The sequence below is a fragment of the Nothoprocta perdicaria genome, unplaced genomic scaffold (assembly GCF_003342845.1).
Source record: "Nothoprocta perdicaria isolate Ctin4 unplaced genomic scaffold, notPer1 scaffold_53, whole genome shotgun sequence".
Taxonomy (NCBI): domain Eukaryota; kingdom Metazoa; phylum Chordata; class Aves; order Tinamiformes; family Tinamidae; genus Nothoprocta; species Nothoprocta perdicaria.
The window spans coordinates 525,499-547,714 of NW_020455788.1; the positions used below are offsets into that span (position 1 = coordinate 525,499).

The 22,216-nt window shown below is 38.6% G+C and overlaps 1 protein-coding gene across 1 annotated transcript in view; it reads right to left on the reverse strand.

The window, feature by feature from the left end:
• SPTLC2 (serine palmitoyltransferase long chain base subunit 2) overlaps positions 1-22,216 on the reverse strand; it is a 52,616-nt gene that overhangs the window by 12,657 nt on the left and 17,743 nt on the right. The window contains exon 8 of the mRNA XM_026048279.1: positions 21,022-21,148. Within this exon, the coding sequence (XP_025904064.1) occupies positions 21,022-21,148 (127 nt within the window). The remainder of the gene's footprint in view (positions 1-21,021; positions 21,149-22,216) is intronic.

The window sequence follows — 22,216 nt, forward strand, 5'->3', positions numbered from 1 at the left end:
AGACCTGCACTGCAATTAGTGTACTAACTAATAACTTGTTGGCTTTTGTGTTCTTTCATGAGTTTGTGTAGTCATAAGAAGGTGGCTTTTGCAATATACCAAAACATTCTTTGTCTGCAGCAATCTGGACATCATTTCATCTAAAGCCCACACCTATCCCCTAAAGAACATGCTGCCATTGTATCAGAAGCAGAGGCTACACGTCATCTAAAAGAGAAATACTCCCTTTGTAGCTCAGCTCAGAGCTGTCCTTCTGTGGATTCAGCCGAGAATGGAACAAGAACAGAGGAAAGACCAAATAAACGTCTCTGCTTGGAAAGCTAAGATGGGCTGGAAGTTCATAGACGACAGGAAAGGAACGTGTCTTTCCTCAATGTAAGCATATATCAGTCCTAGAAGAGAAGGCAGTCTCTTTAAACTGACATTGCTCTCCTCCATACCAACAAATGTTGCACTATATGCCTTAATGCAGAATATTTGGGTGCCTTAACGCAGAATATTTGGGTGCCTTTCCACATAAACACTATTAAAAACCTCAATTAGTTTATAAAGACACGAGACATATTCACTGAAATCCTAGTGGAAAATAAATTAGTATCGCAGCCAGGACAGATTTCTATGCTAAAATGACACTTCATCACTTGAGATGGTCTCTATTTTAGAAGCCATACTGCTAAACTGGCCAAAGTTGTAGGAAAAACATTATCTACGAGACATTTAAGTGTCCAAGCAGAAATTAATTTACTACTTACCTTAGTTACCCAAAGGATATAAAGAAGCCTCACATTTCATTACATCAAATCTAAATTCAGCTTGCAATGGATGGTTTGCTCAGTGAGGCACAAAAAGAGAAGCCCACATCTATTTAGCCAGATATTACTCTTTGCAGTAAAGAGTACATAGTCCAAATGCTACAATGACTCTTAGAGCCCTGATTTGGCAAAAAGCAGATTATTAGAAATTGTACAGGAATTCATAAGATTTACATGTCCAGAATGAAAAAAAAAAACCCAACCCAGATACTTCTCAAAGCTGTGATGTGAGTAACTTCTTTATTCCACACTAAAAAATATTTCTGTAAGACAAAGCAATACTAGAATTTGTGGAAAAGACTGCTGCAAAAGATCTAATAACTGGCTTGTTTCCACTATCTGTCAAGAGTAATGAATAAGCTGTCACAGATAGTACTGAAATCCAATGAAAATTTAGTCCAACTAGGGCACGTTTGTTTTTCTCCTTCTTGTGATCTCTGGGCAGTAACTGGAGAGCGATCATCAATCTGTGCTTCCAAACAACACAACAGTTCATCAGCAAGGCTTTTGGAGAAATAAAAGGCATGTTGCACCCTGTGCAAACAGACTAGTGACTGGCAGTGAACTCCAGAGGGACAAACCAACTTCAGTGAGGCAAAGAAGCACAGGCTGAATTTTCTCCACGTGTCACACTAGGAATCACTGTCACTTAGATCTAAAACAAAGACGTTTGATGCAACACAAAGGAGACTAGATATTTAACACTTGGATCAATTCAGCCAAAGATTTCAAAGGAACATTGTAGAATACACTTTTAAAAATTGTCCCTGAGCAGTGAGATCAGAGCTATAAGCTCAAGCTGCAATACAACATTTGTTGCCACGCAAATACCAGTTCAATGGAAAATATTTCTCATTAGGTATCTATCTTGAAGTTGCTATATGCTGTACTATTAATTAATGTCAGAGCTGTTCTATATATTTGAACTTCTAATTTTGAGGTCTTAATTTAATTTAAAAGTTGGTTTCTCACGTGATTAATAAGGCCAAACTGAGCAATTTTATGCTATTTTACAAAGCAATTGAATGTTCCTATCTGAATTTTTCATGATTAAACTGAAGATTCAGAATAAAATGGAAACTCTTGACATGAACAGATTTCTATTTAGCACATGTAAAATTATTCTATTCATGTGACATATACTGCCCCAAGAACACAGTCTCTCAATGACAGTTTGAGCTCTAATAAAATGGAATTAGGTCATCAGTTCCAGTTATGTGATTAACAAAATTTAAACAAGTACTAGCAGGGATTTGTAAGAAATCTGTAGGAATTTGTGAAGATGTGTTCTGATGAGAGCACATGAGACTGTGCACAACTAACAAGAAGCAGGTTTAGTTAAAAAGTTGGCTGCCATATAGTAAAGACATCTTCTAAATCTCCAGTAAGACAACAACTAGAAGATAATCTAAATATATCCATGTCTGAGATGGAAACACTCCATGACTGCTTTTCACTGTCTTTTTTCCCCATATTCATTTTTTCACAAGCTAGTTCCACCTCACAAACCACTGGCAGTGCACAGGTGTTAAGAGATGAGAAGCATCACACTACCTGCTGACAGATGTGTCATCCAAAACATGTGACAGATGCTTCCCTTGGTATAGGTTATTTCAGTCAATAAAGGAGGTTTACCCTGAAATAAGTTTATCCTGAAAAATGCCCCTAGATCTGCTCATGTCAGCACAACCTCAGCAGAAGCACTTTGCTAGAAGGGCTGTCCAATATGTCAAACAGTTGGGCTGAGCAGACTTCTTACCCTCTGCTCTCCAAATCATGATCTGGTGAATTTAGTCAACCTGTTTTCCTCCCTTGTGCAACATTTTCCTCAAGATAACATAATTATGTATATGTGAATGCTTTTTTTCCTGATCTTTCTTGACAAAAATTTAAGCTCACTAAAAGAAGGTACTCAGCAAAATGAGAATACTTATGGGTTGACACTAGCTAGCAGGTGGTACTAGCTAGTATGTGCACACATAAAATACAAAGGCTGCACATTTCAACCCACTTCCTCAGGGAAGAATACAGAAGAGCACTTGATAACCTTAGCAGCAGTGTTCATTGACTGCTGTTAGTACAAACAGAGCTTCCATATCCTTGAGTGAAGTAATTGAAAGGATATATCCTGCAGCATTCATTACCATTTCCAAATGACATGGAAAATTTTATGTGAATTCTTAACCACACAGCCTACTAAGTTCTTACCAGACATGCATACTATTAGAAGCTGAGAAAGTATTAGAATCTACAGACTTCACTGAAACCATGAAAATCACAAGCACTTATGAAAGCACAAAGAACATGCTGCCATGTCCAACCTTCCAAACAGAAAATAAGATGGCCAAACACATCCCATACCAAAAGAATATGGATCAGGCCAGTTTATTAAGTTTTTACTTTTTAAATTATTATTATTTTTATTCTTATTTTGAAAGCATCATTAACAGTGAAGATAAAACATTATTTCGTTAGCCTACATAGATACATCTGTGTCTATATCTTGTTAATAATGGGTCAAATAGAAGAAAACAAGTGATAATTTCACAAGCCTATAGCTTTGGACATTTGGAAGTGACTAAGCCGAAGTGGGCTGGTGATGAAAACTTGGTTACAATTATCTTTCTCTAATCTTCTCTAAAAAGAAGCTTATTTCTCAAGTCAGAGTGATGCTGTAACATATTCAAAGCTTGTAATTTTTTCCACATTGAAACACTATTTTTTTGTAAAAGTTTATTCTTCAATTCTGTTTATTATTCTATGCTTTCATCTTTTGGTTGGCCGCCTCAGCAGAAGCCAGAATTTAGCATTCTCTGTTTTAGAAAGAAGCATTTTCCAAATCTCAATCAAGAATCCAGTATTTTTCTGCTGATAAAGGGATAAAGGCATTACAAAGTTTACTGTCGTGAACGTGTTTTTCATATGAGATACAGAAAATTCCCTCTTTCATGCTTCTCCACCAAAATATAAGTTGAGCATGATTTTTTGAACAATAATAATATCTGACTGGAAATAAGGGTTACATGTGAAAGAAAGTAGCTTCCATTTGAGGACCATAGAAAGTAGATTTTGAACTAAGCAGAAAAATGAGCAAAATTCCATTTCAATATTGACCACATGCCAACACTTTTACTGTTTAAGGAAAAGTCTCATAAAAGGAGAGAAAGGGATATTGCTAAAACCTTGTAATAGATGTTTAAGGGCCGAGGATGGTAATAGCTGACAGAGTTGATTTTACGATACCAGTAACATTACCTACCAGAAGACTCAGAACTTGAAGTCAAATGTCAAGACAGAAAGAGGGCTCAAGACTGATTCACATAGACAGTCTTGCCAAAGAAAGCCCTCACTCACATACTAATGCAAAGGTCACTTGCTAGAACAATCTATTCTCAGGTTTTTCAGACTCAAAAATGTAATTTACAAAAGCTCAGAAACAAGACAGTGGTTTCAACTATTTTTTCCAGTGACTTACACTGAGGGAGCATAATATAAAACATAATAAAAAGGTCTGGAGGATGAAAATCTTATATATTATGGACAGATTTCACATAATTTAGAATATTTTCAATGCTTTATTGTTCAAATTCTAAGGACAAAATGGCTCCACACGTAGCCCATCTGCTTCCTCTAAAATTTGCTTCCGTGAATACTGTGCTGCTGCCAATATTTTAAACAAGAATGTTACATCCTTTACTTCAGATACCATCTGTAGATTTTCATTATAGATCTTGCAAATAAAGTATTTCTACGCTATTATATAATGTCACCTAAGATTAGAGAAACACATTAAGATATAAAGGTCAACACACTATATTTGCACAATTTCACATTCTCAAGCACCAGTTCACATGGGTAAATCCCAAGAGAATCTGTCCAAACAATGACTTTTTTTAAAAGAAAAAAGCAATTAGAGTCAGCTCTTAATTCAGTGCTACAAATGCATATTGCTGTTTAATAGTTCAAACTTCAGTTTTGGGGCAAACTGCTCCAAAAGGTGAAGCGGCTCATTGGATTTTTGCATGAGCTCTCCTGGTTGCCTCAGGTTTAACACAAACATGAAAGCACAAACTATGCTTTAGAGCAACAGCCCTGGATCACTAAAAAGACGGAGCTGCTCCTGCTAGAGGCCACTGCTCCCCGAAGGGAGCTCGGAGCCACACTCTGCCAAGAGGCTCTCACGGAAGGGTCTGCACCACCACACTGGGATGGGCCCCTGCTTAACCTGGGCAGAACTTGAGCACTGAGGATGCCAACCCCAGTGTGGTGTTTAGTGCGGGCAGCTGAGGCAAGAGACATCCTTCTGACACAATTCCATGCTCAAGTTCACTATGTGGAGGATAAATCATAGAATCACTGTGTTTGGAAAGGACGTTTAAGACCATCAAGTCCAACTGTACACCCATTACCACCATGTCTGTTAAACCACGTCGCTCAGTGCCTCACCTACATGTTTCTTGTGGAAGGCACTACAAGACTTACCTGTGGTCTAGTTTAAAAGCCAGCACACCAGAAAGCACAAGCTAGGAAATCAAAACTCCATGTTTCTTGACCAGCATTAGTATTAGCAAGAAACTGTTCTGGGAGATGGAGTGAACGGCTTGGTGTTCAACCAGTCCACCCCCCTAACGTTGACCTGTGTCCATGGCTTTTCAACAAGATTGTGTGCAGAGGACTTGCCTGGACTTCATCAAAGCACCAGGTACTGAGCCAGCACGGACAAGAGGATAAAAAAAAATCTCGGTGTTTTAAAATAGAGAACAAAACAGTTAAACCTAACTTAAAAATTCGGCAACGGAGAAGCCAAGAAATTCTTGAATGGGAAAGGAGAAATAAAAAGTTATGACTGATATTCTTGGCATTGCATTGTCTCCAAGAAACAAAATTTATTCTAGTGTTAAGTGTCTGTCACTGCACCCACTATCAAGCTAAACAGTTCCAGTGGAGTCTAAAGGCAGACCAAAAACAGCGGGTGCATGTATTGTGTATTCACCAAGTTTATATATACTGGTGAGACTGAAGTCTTTGACTTGTTCCAGAGCCCAGAGGAATAATCTTATATTTGCACTTTCTGATTTTGTTTGCAACTACCAGCTGCATGTAGAGAACTCCAAGCCAGCCCGTCCCCACCACAAACTACAACATGAAGAGATGAAACTCACAGCACTAAGAGATCAAGCCTCTTTCTTGATGCGTCGGGAAAAATATGATCTGTCAAATAATGACAATCTAAAATACACAGCCTTAAAGAGGATTTAAAAGAACTTCAGTTGAGTGTGTAATGGAAGCACTTCGCTGAAAAATCTTACTAGTTGTTCAAAGCAACATACACTCCACAGTTTCTTATTCTATTAAAGCTTTATGTCAGCAACTATAAAAACCATTTGACTTATCACGCTGTCCCTACTCGCACAAAAATTGCCATTGTGATATTTTGAAATTTCTTTGTAAGGATCAAGACAGTATTTTTATTAAATATTGTGTTCCCTTGATCTGTGCCCTATTTAAACTGCACATTTCTTTACAGCAGATGTTATGTCCATATAGCAGTGGTCCTAGCTCCTGTCTAAAGGTTTCAGATGTGTGGTGACACACAGGTGTTACCAAGCAGGATGGTAATAAAAGCAGCCCCCAATGATTGCTCACTCATGTAGAGCCACCAGTGTTACCATTATTTGGGCACCTGTGCTTGCCTCTGACAGCAGCCTGTTCATGATGTAAGCTGAGACACCTGGAAGTCAGATTCAGGTGCAACTGAGACCCATATGAACAAACAATCAGTTAAGTAGAAGTAGTATTAAAAACAACTGATCTGAGTCAATGTTTGCCAAACTACAAGAGAGAGGCTTCCTACAGAGATCCCTCTTACAAGACTCTGAAGACTTTAGCTTCAAAGAGATAGAGGCTAGACCAACACAGTACTATTAGTGTCACTGCCACAAAAAACTGAAAGAGTAGATTATCCTGCCTCAAACTCTGCCAGTGTTGGCTCCTAAAATCCACCAGCTTACAACTTCTAGTGATAGTCACAAATACATAAAAATACTAAGTTCAATTAATCAGAGATGTCTGCAAAGGGTGAAACTTAGCATTTATTAAGCATTAAAGTGAGACCATAAGTGTTATCTTTTTGCCTTGGCTCTGTGTCACTTTTATTCTGCCTCCGACAGCAGAGCTCCGGGGTTAGGAAGGTAACACAAGGGTCTATGTCCTGCTGTAACACATTTCACTGGGCTACCATATAGTAGATCAAGATTCACATACTCATCAGCTGGGCAATTCAGAATTTAAGGCCTGTCTTCCACTGTCACGAGTACTTATTCATTTCTGCATATACTTAACTAGACATCTCAGCAGTTAAAAGCAAATCCAAACTAAGGAGTCCCTACCCAAGGAAGGAGCAGTGGAAAACATATAATATGCTCAGTTTCATCCAAAACTAGGAAGGGCTGAGAAGATTTTGCATACTGGAATGTGTCAAGGTTACAAGAAGGAAGATGACTTGCTAACAAGAAAATTCTTTAAATATTTTGTCCACATGTATATTTAATTCTCTCAGTGCACATATACCACCAGCAAGCAACTTTTACACCTTGACTTTGCAGTTGGATTTAATCTCTATCTTCCTCACTGTGACTGAAGCAAACTTAGTTCTGTCCTCCTGCAAGGCTCCAAAACCTGCTGATGTTCAATTACAATGTGTTCAATGTGTTCAGGTACAATATGATGTTCAATTGCAATGACACAGCAAGACTTGCACGCAAAACATCTTGAATGTTTTGTTCACTTTGAAGCCCACAAACTGAATAACTTTTACAAACTAATCTCCAAATGCCTCTGCGTATTTTGATTACACAGCTTGGTTGACGTACAGAGTACTGTAGGTTTCCTCACTCACAGAAGCATCAAAACCTTGGTGTAATTGAGGGGAACAAGACAATTACTAAATTAAGTTTAGCTGATCATATACATGGCCTAAATATACTAATATGCATTTGCTATAGCTACCATAAAATGAGTTTTAAATTGCACAGTAAATCCAATTACATTATGAGGCAACTAATAATGCAATGAACACCACAGTATATAAATAATATCAGTATTTAGACAGTTCCCTGCAGATGAAGTTGTATGGCTCTTTGATGCTGGTGAGATTATCCTAAAATCATTTGAAGATATATCTGTACTCCTGAACATGAAGGGTACTAACTTCCCTTTGCCATCATCTATAGACTTCTACAGTATACGTTGGCTGATGAAGTAAAGGCAATTCCCTTTTGTGGAGTGATTTGTCCTGTCCACTTCCATATCCTTTTCCTCTATACTATACTGCACAGCATTTAAGGCTGTCTTGGATTTTCTGCTTGGCTGGTGTTGAGATGGGTGACATTCAGTTTAAGGTGTTGTTCGAATAACCTAAGGGTTATTCAGATTCTTTATTTCAGTTTCATTGTGCCTTACGAGCAAATCATCCGAATGCCACACAGTTCTTAAGAGCTGGAAAGCTATCTATAGACTGCAGGAGAAGCTCTACAGGTTTATTATACTTTGCATCAAGATATAAAGTGCCCCAAGAATGTTCTTGCGGTATGAGGTGTCACTCTAGCTTTTACTTTTCAGAAACTCCTGCACCCGCTCCCTTTAAATCATTGATAACCCCTAACGTTACCTAAACTCATCATTTATTAATACAGAAAGCAGCCAGAATGATCTGCACAAATTCATCTCTATCTTGTGTTTGCTGTAACCATCGAAAACACAATAAAATCTATATCAATATATCTATAAAGACACAATCAAGTCTAGCATTTGGACAGACAAGTAAATGAGCGCTTTGCAATTTCTGCTCATTGACATGCTGCGCACAAGAAACGAGGCATCACACATCTGCTTCCTATATATCCTGGCAGCCTCAGAACAAGTCAAACCTGCCAGATTACTTTTCTTGTTACACATAAAATGTTCTGCTGAATTTTAGTAACAACTCAATATAGCTTCAGAGTTATTTTAATCTGTGGGCAGTCCCCACATGAATGTCCAAACTGCCTAGCCACAAAAATAACAAGCATAGCTAAGCAAGGTTCAAAGTGTTTTTTCTTAACATTTAAAGCTAAGCTAAATGTTATTCATGCCCCACTACAAATATACCAGCAAAGACCCCAGCTCTAAAAATACAAATGGTAGGAAAGAAAGAACTAGCAAGGAGTGATATTTTACTACCTTTGCCCAAACGAGAAATTATAAAATGCTTTAAGCAGTTAACTGATGATACTCTGGAGCACCCTGTTTCACAAAGCGTAGCAACAGACCTGTTTCACCAAGGAGAATCTTGAGTCTGGAATTGCACTTAAAGTAAATACAAACAGCACATGGATAAAATTTCTATTGCAAAAACAATTATGCATGGCAAGAGAATGTAGAACCACATTCTAGGATAAAAGAAAATCTGACAAGGGAATTCAAAGAACATTCTCAGCAAATCAGACACTGCAGTCCAAGTCTCACATTCAATATTTCCCACTGGCAAGCATTTAACCCTATTTTAGAGTGGAGCTATAATTTAAACATCATGGGAACAAAACTTGTCTCCCCGCTCCAAAATCCTTGCAGCCATTTCTATTTAATAAACATCACTCGCTGAGACAATTTGTTTTGGCAGGGCACAAACCCAAGCCTGAAAGGCAAGTTAGAAGTAGTAACACTTTGGCTGGGACAGCAAGAGAAAGAAGTAGCTGCCAGGAGGACCAATTAGTCAGCTAACTGCTTTGTACACTCTGAATGTTTTACTAGGGATGCAAACCAACTCCCTGGCAAATTTTCAGAAAAGGAACCTACCTCCTTGCTAAAACAACCAAGAGTTTTAAGTTCTCTTAAAGTACTTAAGAAAATAGGAGAAGAAAAAAAAAAAAAGAAAGAAAAACCACACAAAAAACCCCACACCTCCTAAAAGCATGCACTTTAGCTTCTGGATAAAAATACAGTAATAGCCTTTGGGTGGTAAAGTACAAATGCTGGCAATGACACCCAAAATACACACACCATAGCGACCATTAATTAAGCTCTCCTTCAACAAATTAGAGGAGCTAATCTGCAGCCAAAGTTACCTGCCGAAAAACGCCACGCACTCCTTTGCTTTCTGAAAGCTTGCCCCAGAAGTATATCTAACATGGAAAAAGGGACAGAGATGTAGTATTTTGTGACCAAGGACAGAGAAGGACATCATGGTCATCAGTGAGGTATTTCTTGCTTTCTACCTATGTGCATGTGAAGCTTTCAGTCATCTGCAGCTACTAAAAAGCTGCCAAAATGCCTTGCCAGGGCCGTATAACTTATTGCAACCAGATGGCCTGCTGTCAGCAAAGGAGGGGCTGCTATCACTCCAGGACAGGACAATTACCTTGCCTTTGAACCGAGGACAATGTTTTCAATAAAAACCTAAAGCTGTTTAATGCAACTTACAGTCTGTCAGACTCCTACTGTGCAACTCCAGGATTCACTAGACTCACAGAAGTGAGACCTTTTGTTAAAAACATAGCACCAATTCTCCTAAGGGCACTGATGATAGGCAATTTAAACCAGAACAGCATTCTAACTTCTTTAAAAGATGTTTAAGTAGCCCTTTTCCATCAGAATTTTTACAGGGAGGCTGGATATGCTGTATTTAGCCTCAGGATGAGGATGACACTAAATAAACCAGACCACTGTTATCTTCCTTGTTTTGGCATGTACTTCTTCTAGGTCTGCATTAATGCATCAAAAGGAGGAGTCGCATTTGGCCTTGGAAGAGAAGAAATAAGTAAGGGTTGTAAAGCACTGAAAATTGAAGATGAGCTATTAAGAAGAGCAAGAAGAGAACTGAAAGTTTCCCATCTCTTTTAGACCAAAGCACTAAGATTGACATACCTCTGTCATTTGGACACACATCCCCGCAATACCACCCTAACTCAGAAAATTGCATCTTGCTGTGTAGTTAAACAAGTCAGTCACACAGTACAAGCAAATGGTACCTTTACTTTGATCGATGCAAAAAAGCTGTATGAATTTCATTACATATTAAACAGCCTCCAGAGCGTCCAACTGCCAAACTAAATGCAACAATTATTTAAACACTGCAAGCATTTTTTCTGAGTCTGCTTCCAAACCAAATTTTGACTTTCAGCTTCCCTTTCTTTCAACAGCACATATTTAATGAAGTGGTTTCCTCTTTTTTCAATAGCAGAACATTTTGTTCATCTTGGAAAGCCAGAATAACTATCAAGCCTGGGAAATTAAAGGTGAGCTGCAAGCCTAAGCATGACCATTTCTAGGAGCTTCATATAATATCAAAACAGAATAAAAGTGGGTAGGTAGTTTCACATCTAAGACGATAACACAAAAAAATCTGTTGAAAGGGAATTAAAAGATGGATTAGCCCAGCTTACCACCACTGCTCAACTAAATGGGAGTTCAGTACAATCACAGGGAGTTCCAGATTTATTGCTTCATTTAGTATGCAATATCATGGATTCACAAACTAGCAAATCACGCAGATATTTCCAGCAGCATGACACCTTAATAATTCATTCCTGAAATTAGTCTGTGCATTATTTCAAATCTCTCTCATTTAATACTCCTTCACACAAAGACAATATGTGTAAACATAAGAATTCTTCAGCACAGCTGACAGTACTACTTGCAATTTAAGATAGAGACACTTCAGCTGTCATAATACTGGGATGATTCCTATGCAAGTCTGGCATTTGAGACATGTAAAGCATTTATGACACAAGTGCATACACTGTTCTGCCCTTGCATAGGGTCCACCAGATTGCCTGTAAAACAGCCTTATGCATTGCCCATAACGTCCTCTCCCTCACAATTGCTCTCAGGCTGCTGAAGAGATTATTGGGCCCTCTGAATTCGGGGATTTTTATTCAGACCATTTTTGTTCTACAACAGATCGTGCAGTCCTCCAGTTTGCTGCTAAAGTCTGTTTTGGATGTGAGCTGTACAGCTCATTACAAAGTTTAAAAATCAAAATTAAAACTCTGCAGCTTATGTTCAAAAGTTATCCTTTACCTCTGTGTAAATAAGACAAAGAGATGCAGCAGAGATATCGAGCCATTATAAACACAGACAGGAAGCAATCTGCTAAGCTCAGGTAGTGCTTGCGGTCTGCGCAGGGGGTACCTACTAAGGAGAGAGGGATTATTTCAGAATATTCTGAAATATTCTGAAATATTATTCAGCAGAACAAGCCTTCTCTTAGGCACGCCTCCAAGAAGTTCTGCTGAATTGATTCTTCTGTCAAAATGTGGAAATGCCTGAGCAGCCCAAACCCTTTGAGTTTAGAGACAATATTCAAGGACTGCAGTGAAACAGACTTTGCACATCTGAATTTTATCTAAGTATTGAGAGAAGGCAAAGTATTACTTCGCAGACGCTTGAGTAACAAATCAGCTAGCACTGTATATATAAAAAGTAAATCTCCCAAACTATATAAGCTATGTTATTTAAAAAGCAAATTACAGTTCTCATTTACATTTACACAAGCTTTTACCTTAGGTAAGATAGAATGCAAACTGAAACACTCCCCTTGCATAGTGTGAGCAACCCACTGCTTTTAAGGTTACAAAAGCTACCAAATAGCAGTTCCATATTGCGTAAGTAATCCACATGAGTTAACCATATAAAAAAGAAAACTTCATTCTAAAACACAATGCCACAAACCTGTCATTGATTCTAAGAACTCAGGCTCAAGAGATGGAAGAGAATAATACAGTACTTCAGTTTCTCTGCACATTCAAAATACATTGCACATAAAAAAAAGCTCACTTTTTAAGGCCTCATTCCTGCCAACAAGGTGGTTGTTACCAGGTTCCTTAATGACTATTAGACTTAAGTTCAGCTGTTGAAGAGCTTTATTTATTTTTCAGTGTACCACGTCAAAGTTAAGCACTGCAAAAACAGTGACTATCTCTACTTTAAAGCTCCCACAACAACAAAAAGAATCCTACGCTGTTCATGTGCTCAGTGCTGCCTTTATAGGAAATCCACCTAGGCATAAGTAGAAGTTGATGTCTTTGATCAAAGAGGGTCTGGTCCACAGCCAAATGAAAATCAGTGCCTGCTGTGAAAGGCTGTCCAAGAGACACATACCTCTTTCCTCTTAAAGAGGTATTCAAGATATTGCTTGGTTTGATAGAGCTGATCAAAAGTTATCAACGCTGTTTTACCACAAAAAAAGTGTGTGCGCGCACGCACAAGTGAGCCCACAAATACAAGTGTGTGCGTATCCAAGACAAGACTGAAAATAAAATTATTTCAGATTTAAAGGACCACACAGCTCCTCATGGGACCAACAACTCATGGTCTTGTTATCTGATGAGCCTCATCTCCAATATCTTCAAAGACCTGTAGAACATGATGTAGTGAGAGACTAGCTTGATGAAGGGATCCAGCAGAGAGAATTCAGTATCTTAGACTTCCTACAGGACATCACATCTTTTCTGCTGAAAGAAATTCAAGTTCTCTAGAATATTACAGTTAAATATCTATATAGATAGAACCAAATAACTATTCTGTAAGAGAAAGCAAGAGCAACACCGCACTACTAGCTCTTTTTTTTTTTTTTTTCGCACAGGGGAGAATCAGAGAAGTATTTTGAAAAGCATAACAAATTGGGGTAATATTTTTTCATGATTGTTTAGTTTTATGCTTAATTCCCGTCCATGTTTACATATACCTTGTTCACTGGATCTGCATAGCTGAAATTCATTGCATTCTGGTAACTACAAATCAATCATCTGTATTTTTAAATTGAATATAAAAGCTAAAATTGTACAATTGAATCAAATTTAAACAACAAAATTAGAACTGCTGCTCCAGAGAAGAACGAGTTTCGTTTGTGCTGCCTGTGTACATGTATTATCCAAATCTTTATATTAACAGCTGAAAGGATTTGTAGGACTGGTGTTAATACTACTTACAAATTAGCAAATGCACTTGCATAATTATCCCAAAGGTATAATCATGAAAACATATTCAGAGTCAATGCACAGACAGCTATAAATGTCCTGCTTGGCCTTAAGTCTTGTGACTTAAGACGAGAGAGAAAAAATAAAGAAATGTGGGCTTATCAGACTATTCTTTTGAACTTATGGCATCTCCACCATAGAAGTCAGAAACATGAAGAAAACATGGTTGCAACAGAGCTTGATTTGCCAAGTTAATGGCATTCTACAGGAAAAAAAAAAGGTATTTTAAAGCTTCTTTATAATTTATTATGATTCCTTGGGCATCAGAACTCAAAAAGCACATCTGTGCTCTTAATTTCAAGAAAAAGGCAATGCCAGTGAAGATGAAAGAATGAAATATTTATACCTTTGTACAATGCAAATAGGCTGGCAGGTCTTCATGACAGAATGAGAAGTCACAGAGCAGGAACATCAGAACACACAGAAACACCACATTTCTTTACAAGCTGAAGAATGTGCAGGCTTCAGCAAAGTATGTTATAAAAGGGATGTTTATAAACTTCTTCCATGGAGACAGTTCAGTAGCTTTACAACACAAATGACGAGTGTGAACTATATTTACCATCTGTTTTAAGCTAAATGTTTTTCTACAATAGAAGTCAGCATCAAAGCTAACTGTTCTTTTGGATTTCAAAGCACAATGCAAAGAAGAAAAAAATTTGTTCGCCTGTGTATTACAGAAGATCATGAAGGACTTAGCCTCATACTTTTCAGTCAGGATATGTCACAAATATAGTAAGAATCAGGACATTAAAAATATAACTTAGCGCTCACTTAGCTTCAACTAACATGATTAACTGCCCCTACTAATTGTAAGATGTTATGAAAACAAAAGATACCCGAGAGAACCAGAGAGACTGTCACCCCAGCTGAATACCTGTCGTAAGAACAGCAGGTCCACTTCCATGCTTTAAGAACATTATTGTAATCATGCAAGCAGAGCAAAAAGTAAACCTTCAATATAGACTGAAATTGAACAGGTCTTAAGTATGAGAAGAAAAAACGACAGCTTTGTAAGAAAAAAAAAATCCATCCCTACAGCATGCTTACAGTGGCAGCATAAACTCTCCTCTCAGGGTATTGAGGAATACAGCACAACACTAGAGGCAGTACAGAAATTATTTTCTGTCAAGAGTGGAGGCATTAAACTTGTTGCTTCCAGCTCTTGGTATACGCAGTTGTTAAGACATCTTACAAGCTGGCAGCCAGTATGCATTTGAGAAGTAGGCATCTACTGTAATCTTTCCCCCACGTGGATGGCCAGGTACCTACATGCTTTCCATTTCATTCACGTCATGTCAGCTCTTTCCACTGGTCACATGCTTTCAAAACATACATTAATTAGCATGCATATTTTTTCAGACAGTTGCTCCCTTTTTAGATAAATTCAGTCCTATCTAAAAAAAGTGTTAATTCCGAGACACAAAGAAACATCTATACATCAGTAAAATTTAAATATGTGTTACACTGTGCTGGATTAGCTGTACTCATATGAAACGGATGGCATGGATTGATCTGGCGCCATCACATTTTGTATTAGAACCCACTAAAATAGGCAGACGTTGGTCTGAGACACTTATAGGCTCATATACATGCTTTCACAGTCCACCAAGAGGTGTTTAATTAAAAACTGTTGCTTCTTTCCAAAGAAACTAGAAACAATTACATGTATTTCATAGAATGAAATTCTGCCATGTGTCTTTAAATTGTCATGCATGACACTATTGTCATGCTAATGTCAGTATCAATGTAGAAAATCGCTTCTATTACCTGGGCTGGTGACAAGAAGCAGTACTAAGACAAACCACCCAGTTGTTTCCAAAATTTCTGCTCTAGCACATTATGAATCATGTTGGAAACCACGAACTCACTTTTATGATGACCAAATGACAGAACGCACATCACCTTAGCTGCTCTTACTTCTCTTTAAATGCTTTACTTGAATATTGACTTCTGAACACCTTAGAAAAATTGCTGTTAACAACCTATGCTAGTTAGTTGCTACTCGGTGTCTTTTCTTTTCTGTGTGCGAGCAATGCACTAGAAAGATGCTGCAGAAAGATGGCACCTCCAGTGTTAGAGAAAGTACAAAGTAATCAAGAAAAACAAAAATACTTCAGTGAAGCCACATTCTTAAATTGTATTTCTACTTTGACAGATCAGTGTTTAGACTATGTAGATCTGGGAAGGCAACTCACACCTGAATAGAAATAGCTAGGGCTAGAATGTTAGAAGAACAAAGCAGGTGTACAGTTATAAAGCTTGTTAAGCCCTTGCATAAACACCACTGTGCCGATTAAAGTCTAGAAGAGGACCAAAGAATTCTGGCATTCCAATGCAAAACAAAGGGTACAGCTCTGTTAACATCCGCAAACAGTCTTCGAAGCTCCAACAACGGGAAGAGTTCTCTTGCCCAGACCAGGTTAAAGTAACTTTTCTGGAGGCTTGCCATGCTCTGTAGGAGGGAAGTAAGGGCCATGCTCTGTAGGAGGGAAGTAAGGGTGCAGCAACAAGCTTGATTTAAAAGATCCCCAGCTGGAAGCACAAATACAGTGAGTGATGTTTAAAACTGTCAGTCCCCTGGGGAGAAGCAGGAAATTCTCTTTATGACCCCCAGAGTATTTGTTTTTCCAACAGCTCCCCAGCTCAGCTTGAGATTCTCAGGGGCAGCAACAAAGTTTTCACTTCGCTCAAATTAGTTTTGACTGGTCCCCAAGTTCCCAAGGTGATAATTTAACACCTCATTAACAAGTGCATTATTGGAGGAAATTCAGATGAACCAATTTTAATGCTAAGTGTATGTGTTCAACTCAACCTGCACAAGGAGTTGTTATTTCACTTTCAAGTACAACAGCAGTCATTGCTATCATTTGTGGGCCTGCTACACCTAATGACAAGGTACAAATTGCATTTATAAATATACTATCCGTTACTTGAGATTTAGTAACGATGTGATATTATTTGGGTTATTCCTTCACTACTACTGACGTTTTATACCTGCACATACTTCTGACTTGTCTTTAGAAGAAAAGTAGGAATTTTATGTTTAACTTAAACCCGCTGAAGTCAAGGCAGACAACTTAACTACTGAGGTCCTATCTTCGAGTCTTAACCACATGGAGGTCAACACATTAATTGTAGTCTCTTCTTCACTAGAATTGAAGCAGGCCAGGGTTAATATTCCTTCCTATATGCTTCTCTCCATGGAGATCAACAGTATAGCCATGATCCCTCTAAACAGTTGAATTTGTTTCAGTTCTCTGCCAACACAGCTGTACATTCTTATTCCCTGTTGTAATTAGTTCCAACTACATTTTCTGATTCAATTCCCAAGTTGGTCGCACACAGCACTGCCAAGACTAGAAATCCAGTTCTCGTGTTGTACTGGTGTAACTAACTAATCAGCTGCTAACTCTTCATAACTGAGCCCCTCAAGGGAGGCCTATCAAACTATGTGCAGCTGACTAGCCTTCGAAGATTAGTTAAGCACTTCTGATAGTTCAACAGCAAAGCTGGCCTATGCCACTGCCAGCTCCACTGCTTACTACATTAGAACTACATCAGAACTAAAAGAAAACCCTTGGTTTGCGGGCAGCAGTCAACGCAACAATCATACTAAATATTTAAGTGGCATCTTACACAAGGTCTATCTGCAGCTTCTCCTAAAGATATATATGCCATCATAGTACAGCACTGTGAGACCGGATGTGCAATAGTCATCTCCTGAAAGCAAGATATAAAACACTGAACTTGTTACAAATCTCAATGTACGTAACGACTCTAGTCAAGTCAAGACCATGAACCCAGAAGGAAGTAGTTCACTGCTTTTACAAGTTATTAACACACTGTTAGTTTAAATTCAAAGCTGGAAAACTCCTAAATTTAAGGCTCGGCTTAAACATTTAATACATGGGACAGCCAAATTTCATCTGTGAAGAAGGTTAATCTTTCCAAGTGAAATCACTCCATGAAATAATCCTAGGAACAGATCAACCTCTCTAGATGCATTTTATCTTGCACACTTTGATTTGCAAGTAAAAACTAGTACTGAAAAACTGCTCTTGGGGAAAGCAGCCTTCTCCTCACCTCTCACTCTGCTCTCCTACAGTACACCCAAAATGTACTGTGGGAGATAGCTTTGCATGTCACACATTAGTCTGAATAGAAATCAAGATGCAAAAGAAACCACTGGCTAGGTTTATGCAGCATGTTATGTGTTCTATCCAGTCCTTGCTACACTGTTCTCTGCAATCAGCCATTCAGCTTTACACAGCATCTGTGTTTTAACTGTGCCACTTCTCACTAGTATCCTATTTAGTCACTGACAGTTTTCTAGAAAGATCTGAAAGGAGATATTTAAGTTATGTAAAGCTTTAGTAACTACAATGCCTTATATTGCAAGTTTAGAGATTCCAGATGTTTCTTAAATTGAGAAATCCACTGAATTAACTTATCCTTGCAAAATACAAAAGAACTCCCCAGCTTTGTTCCTCAAAATCTAATTACTTACTACTTACTCCTTAACTACAGGACATCTCAAACTGACTTATTTCCACAAAGTTTTGATGTCATGGAAGATGACAACTTGTACAAGTAGTAGCAGGGAACAGAGGCAGGCAGACAAAAGACCAAGCATTTTTTGAAGTTATTAAAAGATTTAGCTGTGGCTCAAAACACAGTTGGAAGCTATCAATCTACTGTTCTGATTCCAACTCCATCAATTCTTGTGCCCTTACAAAAACCATTATCCTACCTCAGATTTCCTCCGTTCATTAATTAGGCTTGACTGCTACTCTAAGAGCAGTAGGATGTTTATAATACATAGCCACTTTGAAGGTGTTTGCCAGTGACCCAGTCTGACATTATTTCTGTACTTGTTTGCTTTCCACAGCTATCACCTCTCACCAGCATCATTCTGTTTCAGGCTTGCTCGTGATCAAAGCAACTACAGACAGTGGCCCTTTAGAGCCCCACCCACAATCCCACAAAATCCAAACACAAGTTTTTCTGCCAAAGCCGTTAAACAAGGAAAAAACCTTGTCATACTATCACTAAGCAGCTGCTCAATCCACACAACTGAACCTTAGCCAGCTTCACCCAAAGAACAAGTCTACAAAGTAGTACTACCTTTAAAGATTAAAGAAGGAAACAAAAGAGATGCAAAACAGGGAACTGTTTAAAAAATGAGCAGAAAAGCATTTTCCAGCAGCGATCACTATCAGGTGCTTATCTTAGTAAGGGTCGACTTAGATGCTCAGACAGCCACATCTTCACGAGAGCTGCAGGAATTATTTCTGAGCATGGCTGGACAGGCCTTTGGCGATCCATTTACCTCCAGCACTGCTGAAAAGCACCAAAGTTCACCGAGAAGGCTGAAGTACAAAGGCTTCCTTGAAATAAAGCATTTTTGGCATTGAGAGCTGTGTTATTTTGCAATACAAAGAGTGGCTAGAAATTCTGGCACTCCTTAGCATCAAATTGGGATATAGTTTGACATATATTTAAGTAACATTACAACAAGAAGAAAAGACTTCTTTACTTGAAGCTTATTTTTTTTGCCAGAGAAGTTCCCAATCTGCTTTGACCTTCAACTTGAATGCCTGTGCTGGCGTAATGGTAGGAGAACAGTCTGGAGTGGAAGCTGCTTCCATTCTCATGGCTTCAAGGAGTATCAAGCCATAATCATTGAAAGGGGCAAAGCTGTCTTAGTTTGAATGTTCCAAAAAGAAATCTGTTACAGATTTCTTCCTTGCCACTTCATTAAGCAAATCAGATTCTGGAGGAAACCCAACACAAGCAATGCCTGAGCAAACCACAAACTGTGGGCAAATAATTAGCTAAGAGAGCTCTAATACTTTTAAGGCAGCAAGACCCACCCCACTGACACAGTTTTTCATGCAGCTTGAAGCTGGGCTTACTATTTCTTCTGGGAGAGCTAGTGGGGACAACTCCTGGCAGGTAGAGGTAACTCACATGGACCTCTCCAGAGCACGTGAGTGCAGCACACACACAGAAACTACTGCCCAGGGGCACTTGCAGCAGTTATGAACAACTCCATGCCAACAGTCACTATCAAGTGCTAGTGCTAAAACTAACCCTAGTTTAAGATAATGTATGCAAACTGAGCTTAACTGTTATAACAATTCTTGAATTATTTGTCCAGCGAGGTGTTTCACCACAGAAACTGTCAGGTTAGTTGGTGAGATGATCCATGTTCAAAAGGAAATGTGTATACACCACCACCTTGTGGTCCGATGCCTGAAGCTCTTGCAGATCAGGATATTCACAGATTGGAATTTAATGAGATTTTGAACCAAAAGCTCCAGAAAGATCCTAAGTGGAAATACACTGTCATCCTACATAAGACACTCATTCTTTAACAAACCTGTGCAAGGTACCCCACTGCAAAGGGCTGTGCATTGAAGTATCAAGGCACTCCGCGTTTGTGATTCATCAGCTATATCCTGTATACTCTAACTGAAGGAAGCCACTACCACCACTTATTGGTGAAGACACACACATAAATTCGGATTCTGCACGTTGCATATGTCAAAACTAGCATAGATTTTCTCTTTCTAATTTCTACCGATAAAAAAAAAAGGAAACAAACAAAAACCACACAACTAAATCAACAGAACTGGATATGCTCAGTACCTTCCCCAGGTTCCTTAGGCCCACTTATCTAGCTTACAGAATGAAAAGACATTTCACAGACATTCCCATGTTTACTCCAAATGAGGTACAAACAGCAAATCATATTAGGGACGAAAAATCAGAAGCCTGAGGTAACAGACTGGACTGTAAAACATACACAAAATACTCTGGCAGCAGTCTTCAGTGAGGCTTCCAAGTGAGACAAATAAATTAGGAAGAAATAGGGGAGAAAAAAGAAAAAAAGGAGGCTAGGAAAGCTAAATGCAAAATAAAAATCAATATTAAACAATATTCTGTCTTATGCAAGACTAAGATGACTTACCTCTAGCTATTTCCTTACACCATTATTAGGCTGACTTCCCAAGTAGGACAGCCATCATATCTGAAAAGTAAATTGGCTTGGTGCTCCAGAAATTCTAAGTTTACATGAACTAAAAGATAATTATCAATGTGTCCATTGAATTAATTTTCTGTCAAAGACATAGAGAGGATCTCCTTGGCTTTTCCAGTTCCACATGCTTAACATTACAAAGACTCACCGATAGATGAACCATCTTCACCCATAATACACTTCATGGAGGTGATGATCTGCTGCACAACAGGAGGTGACAGGGATGTTGCATACACAGCACTGTGAGAATGTATCCTGAGGTAATCAATCAACTCCTAGCAAAAAACAAGAGGCAATTAGACATTGCCTTGACTGCCCTCACAGGAACGCTGTACTGTAGCTCTGTAATCACACGGCAAAAGGGGCCACCGCAGCAAAACTCTTCCAAAATCTTCTGGAATACGCTGGGTAGCTCAAGGATTGATTTTACAATGTCAGTAACAAATGCTGGAAGTGCTGACAGTAGGAGCATGACAATCTTGTCTTGCGTGTCACAGGGGAAGAACATGTGGTCAGAGAGGAATGGGCTAAGACAGAGGCTTGTTTTGCCAACAAGAGCAGCGATGGATTTTAACAAAGTGTCTGTGTTACTCGGGCTGTGGGCAGGTCGTGCTTCAGGAGTGTTCAATACAACAGTGGGAATATACAACTAATGAAATAGTGACCAGGAGGTGCTTATGCATCCCACACAGTATAATTATTTCCCGACAAAAACACAAAATAAGGCACATGTCACAAATTTACTTGCAAAGCTTGCTTGCTTTGCCTAAGCAAAACATAAATAAAGCAGGAAATATTGTTTAGAAGTATACAAATCTCAGGCTACCACTCCTGCATTTCCCTCAAAGTACCTGTTAAATCTGTACAAAATAAAGGCAGGTACTATGGGAATGAAGGACAAACATATCGTAGATCTAGTCTGCTTGCTGTTAGCTATAACAGAATTATTCTATAATGCTCAGACCACCCCAGTAAAATACCATAACATGTATCCAGCCAAATGGTTTTTTGCTACCATGAAATTAACAGGACTGCCCTGTGAACAGCAAAAGCTGGGAAACATATTTTCCAAATACGTGGAAGTGTTCAATTTAATACTGTGCTCTGTCTGGAATGAAAGTTTAATTTAAGGAGATTTTAAAGTGCTTTGAAATAAGCTAGGCAGGAAGATTTAAGGCCTCCTATTTCTGAGGTAATGCCTCAAATACAGTAGCTAAAATACAGCTGTGAGACTGCAAGCTGAATCAGTTCATACCAGGCGAGTTAGTCCTGCTGGCTCGTAAATTTGGAAAGAAAGGAAAAAAAGTGCAAGCCCCACGCCCCAAACCACGGGCTACAGTAAT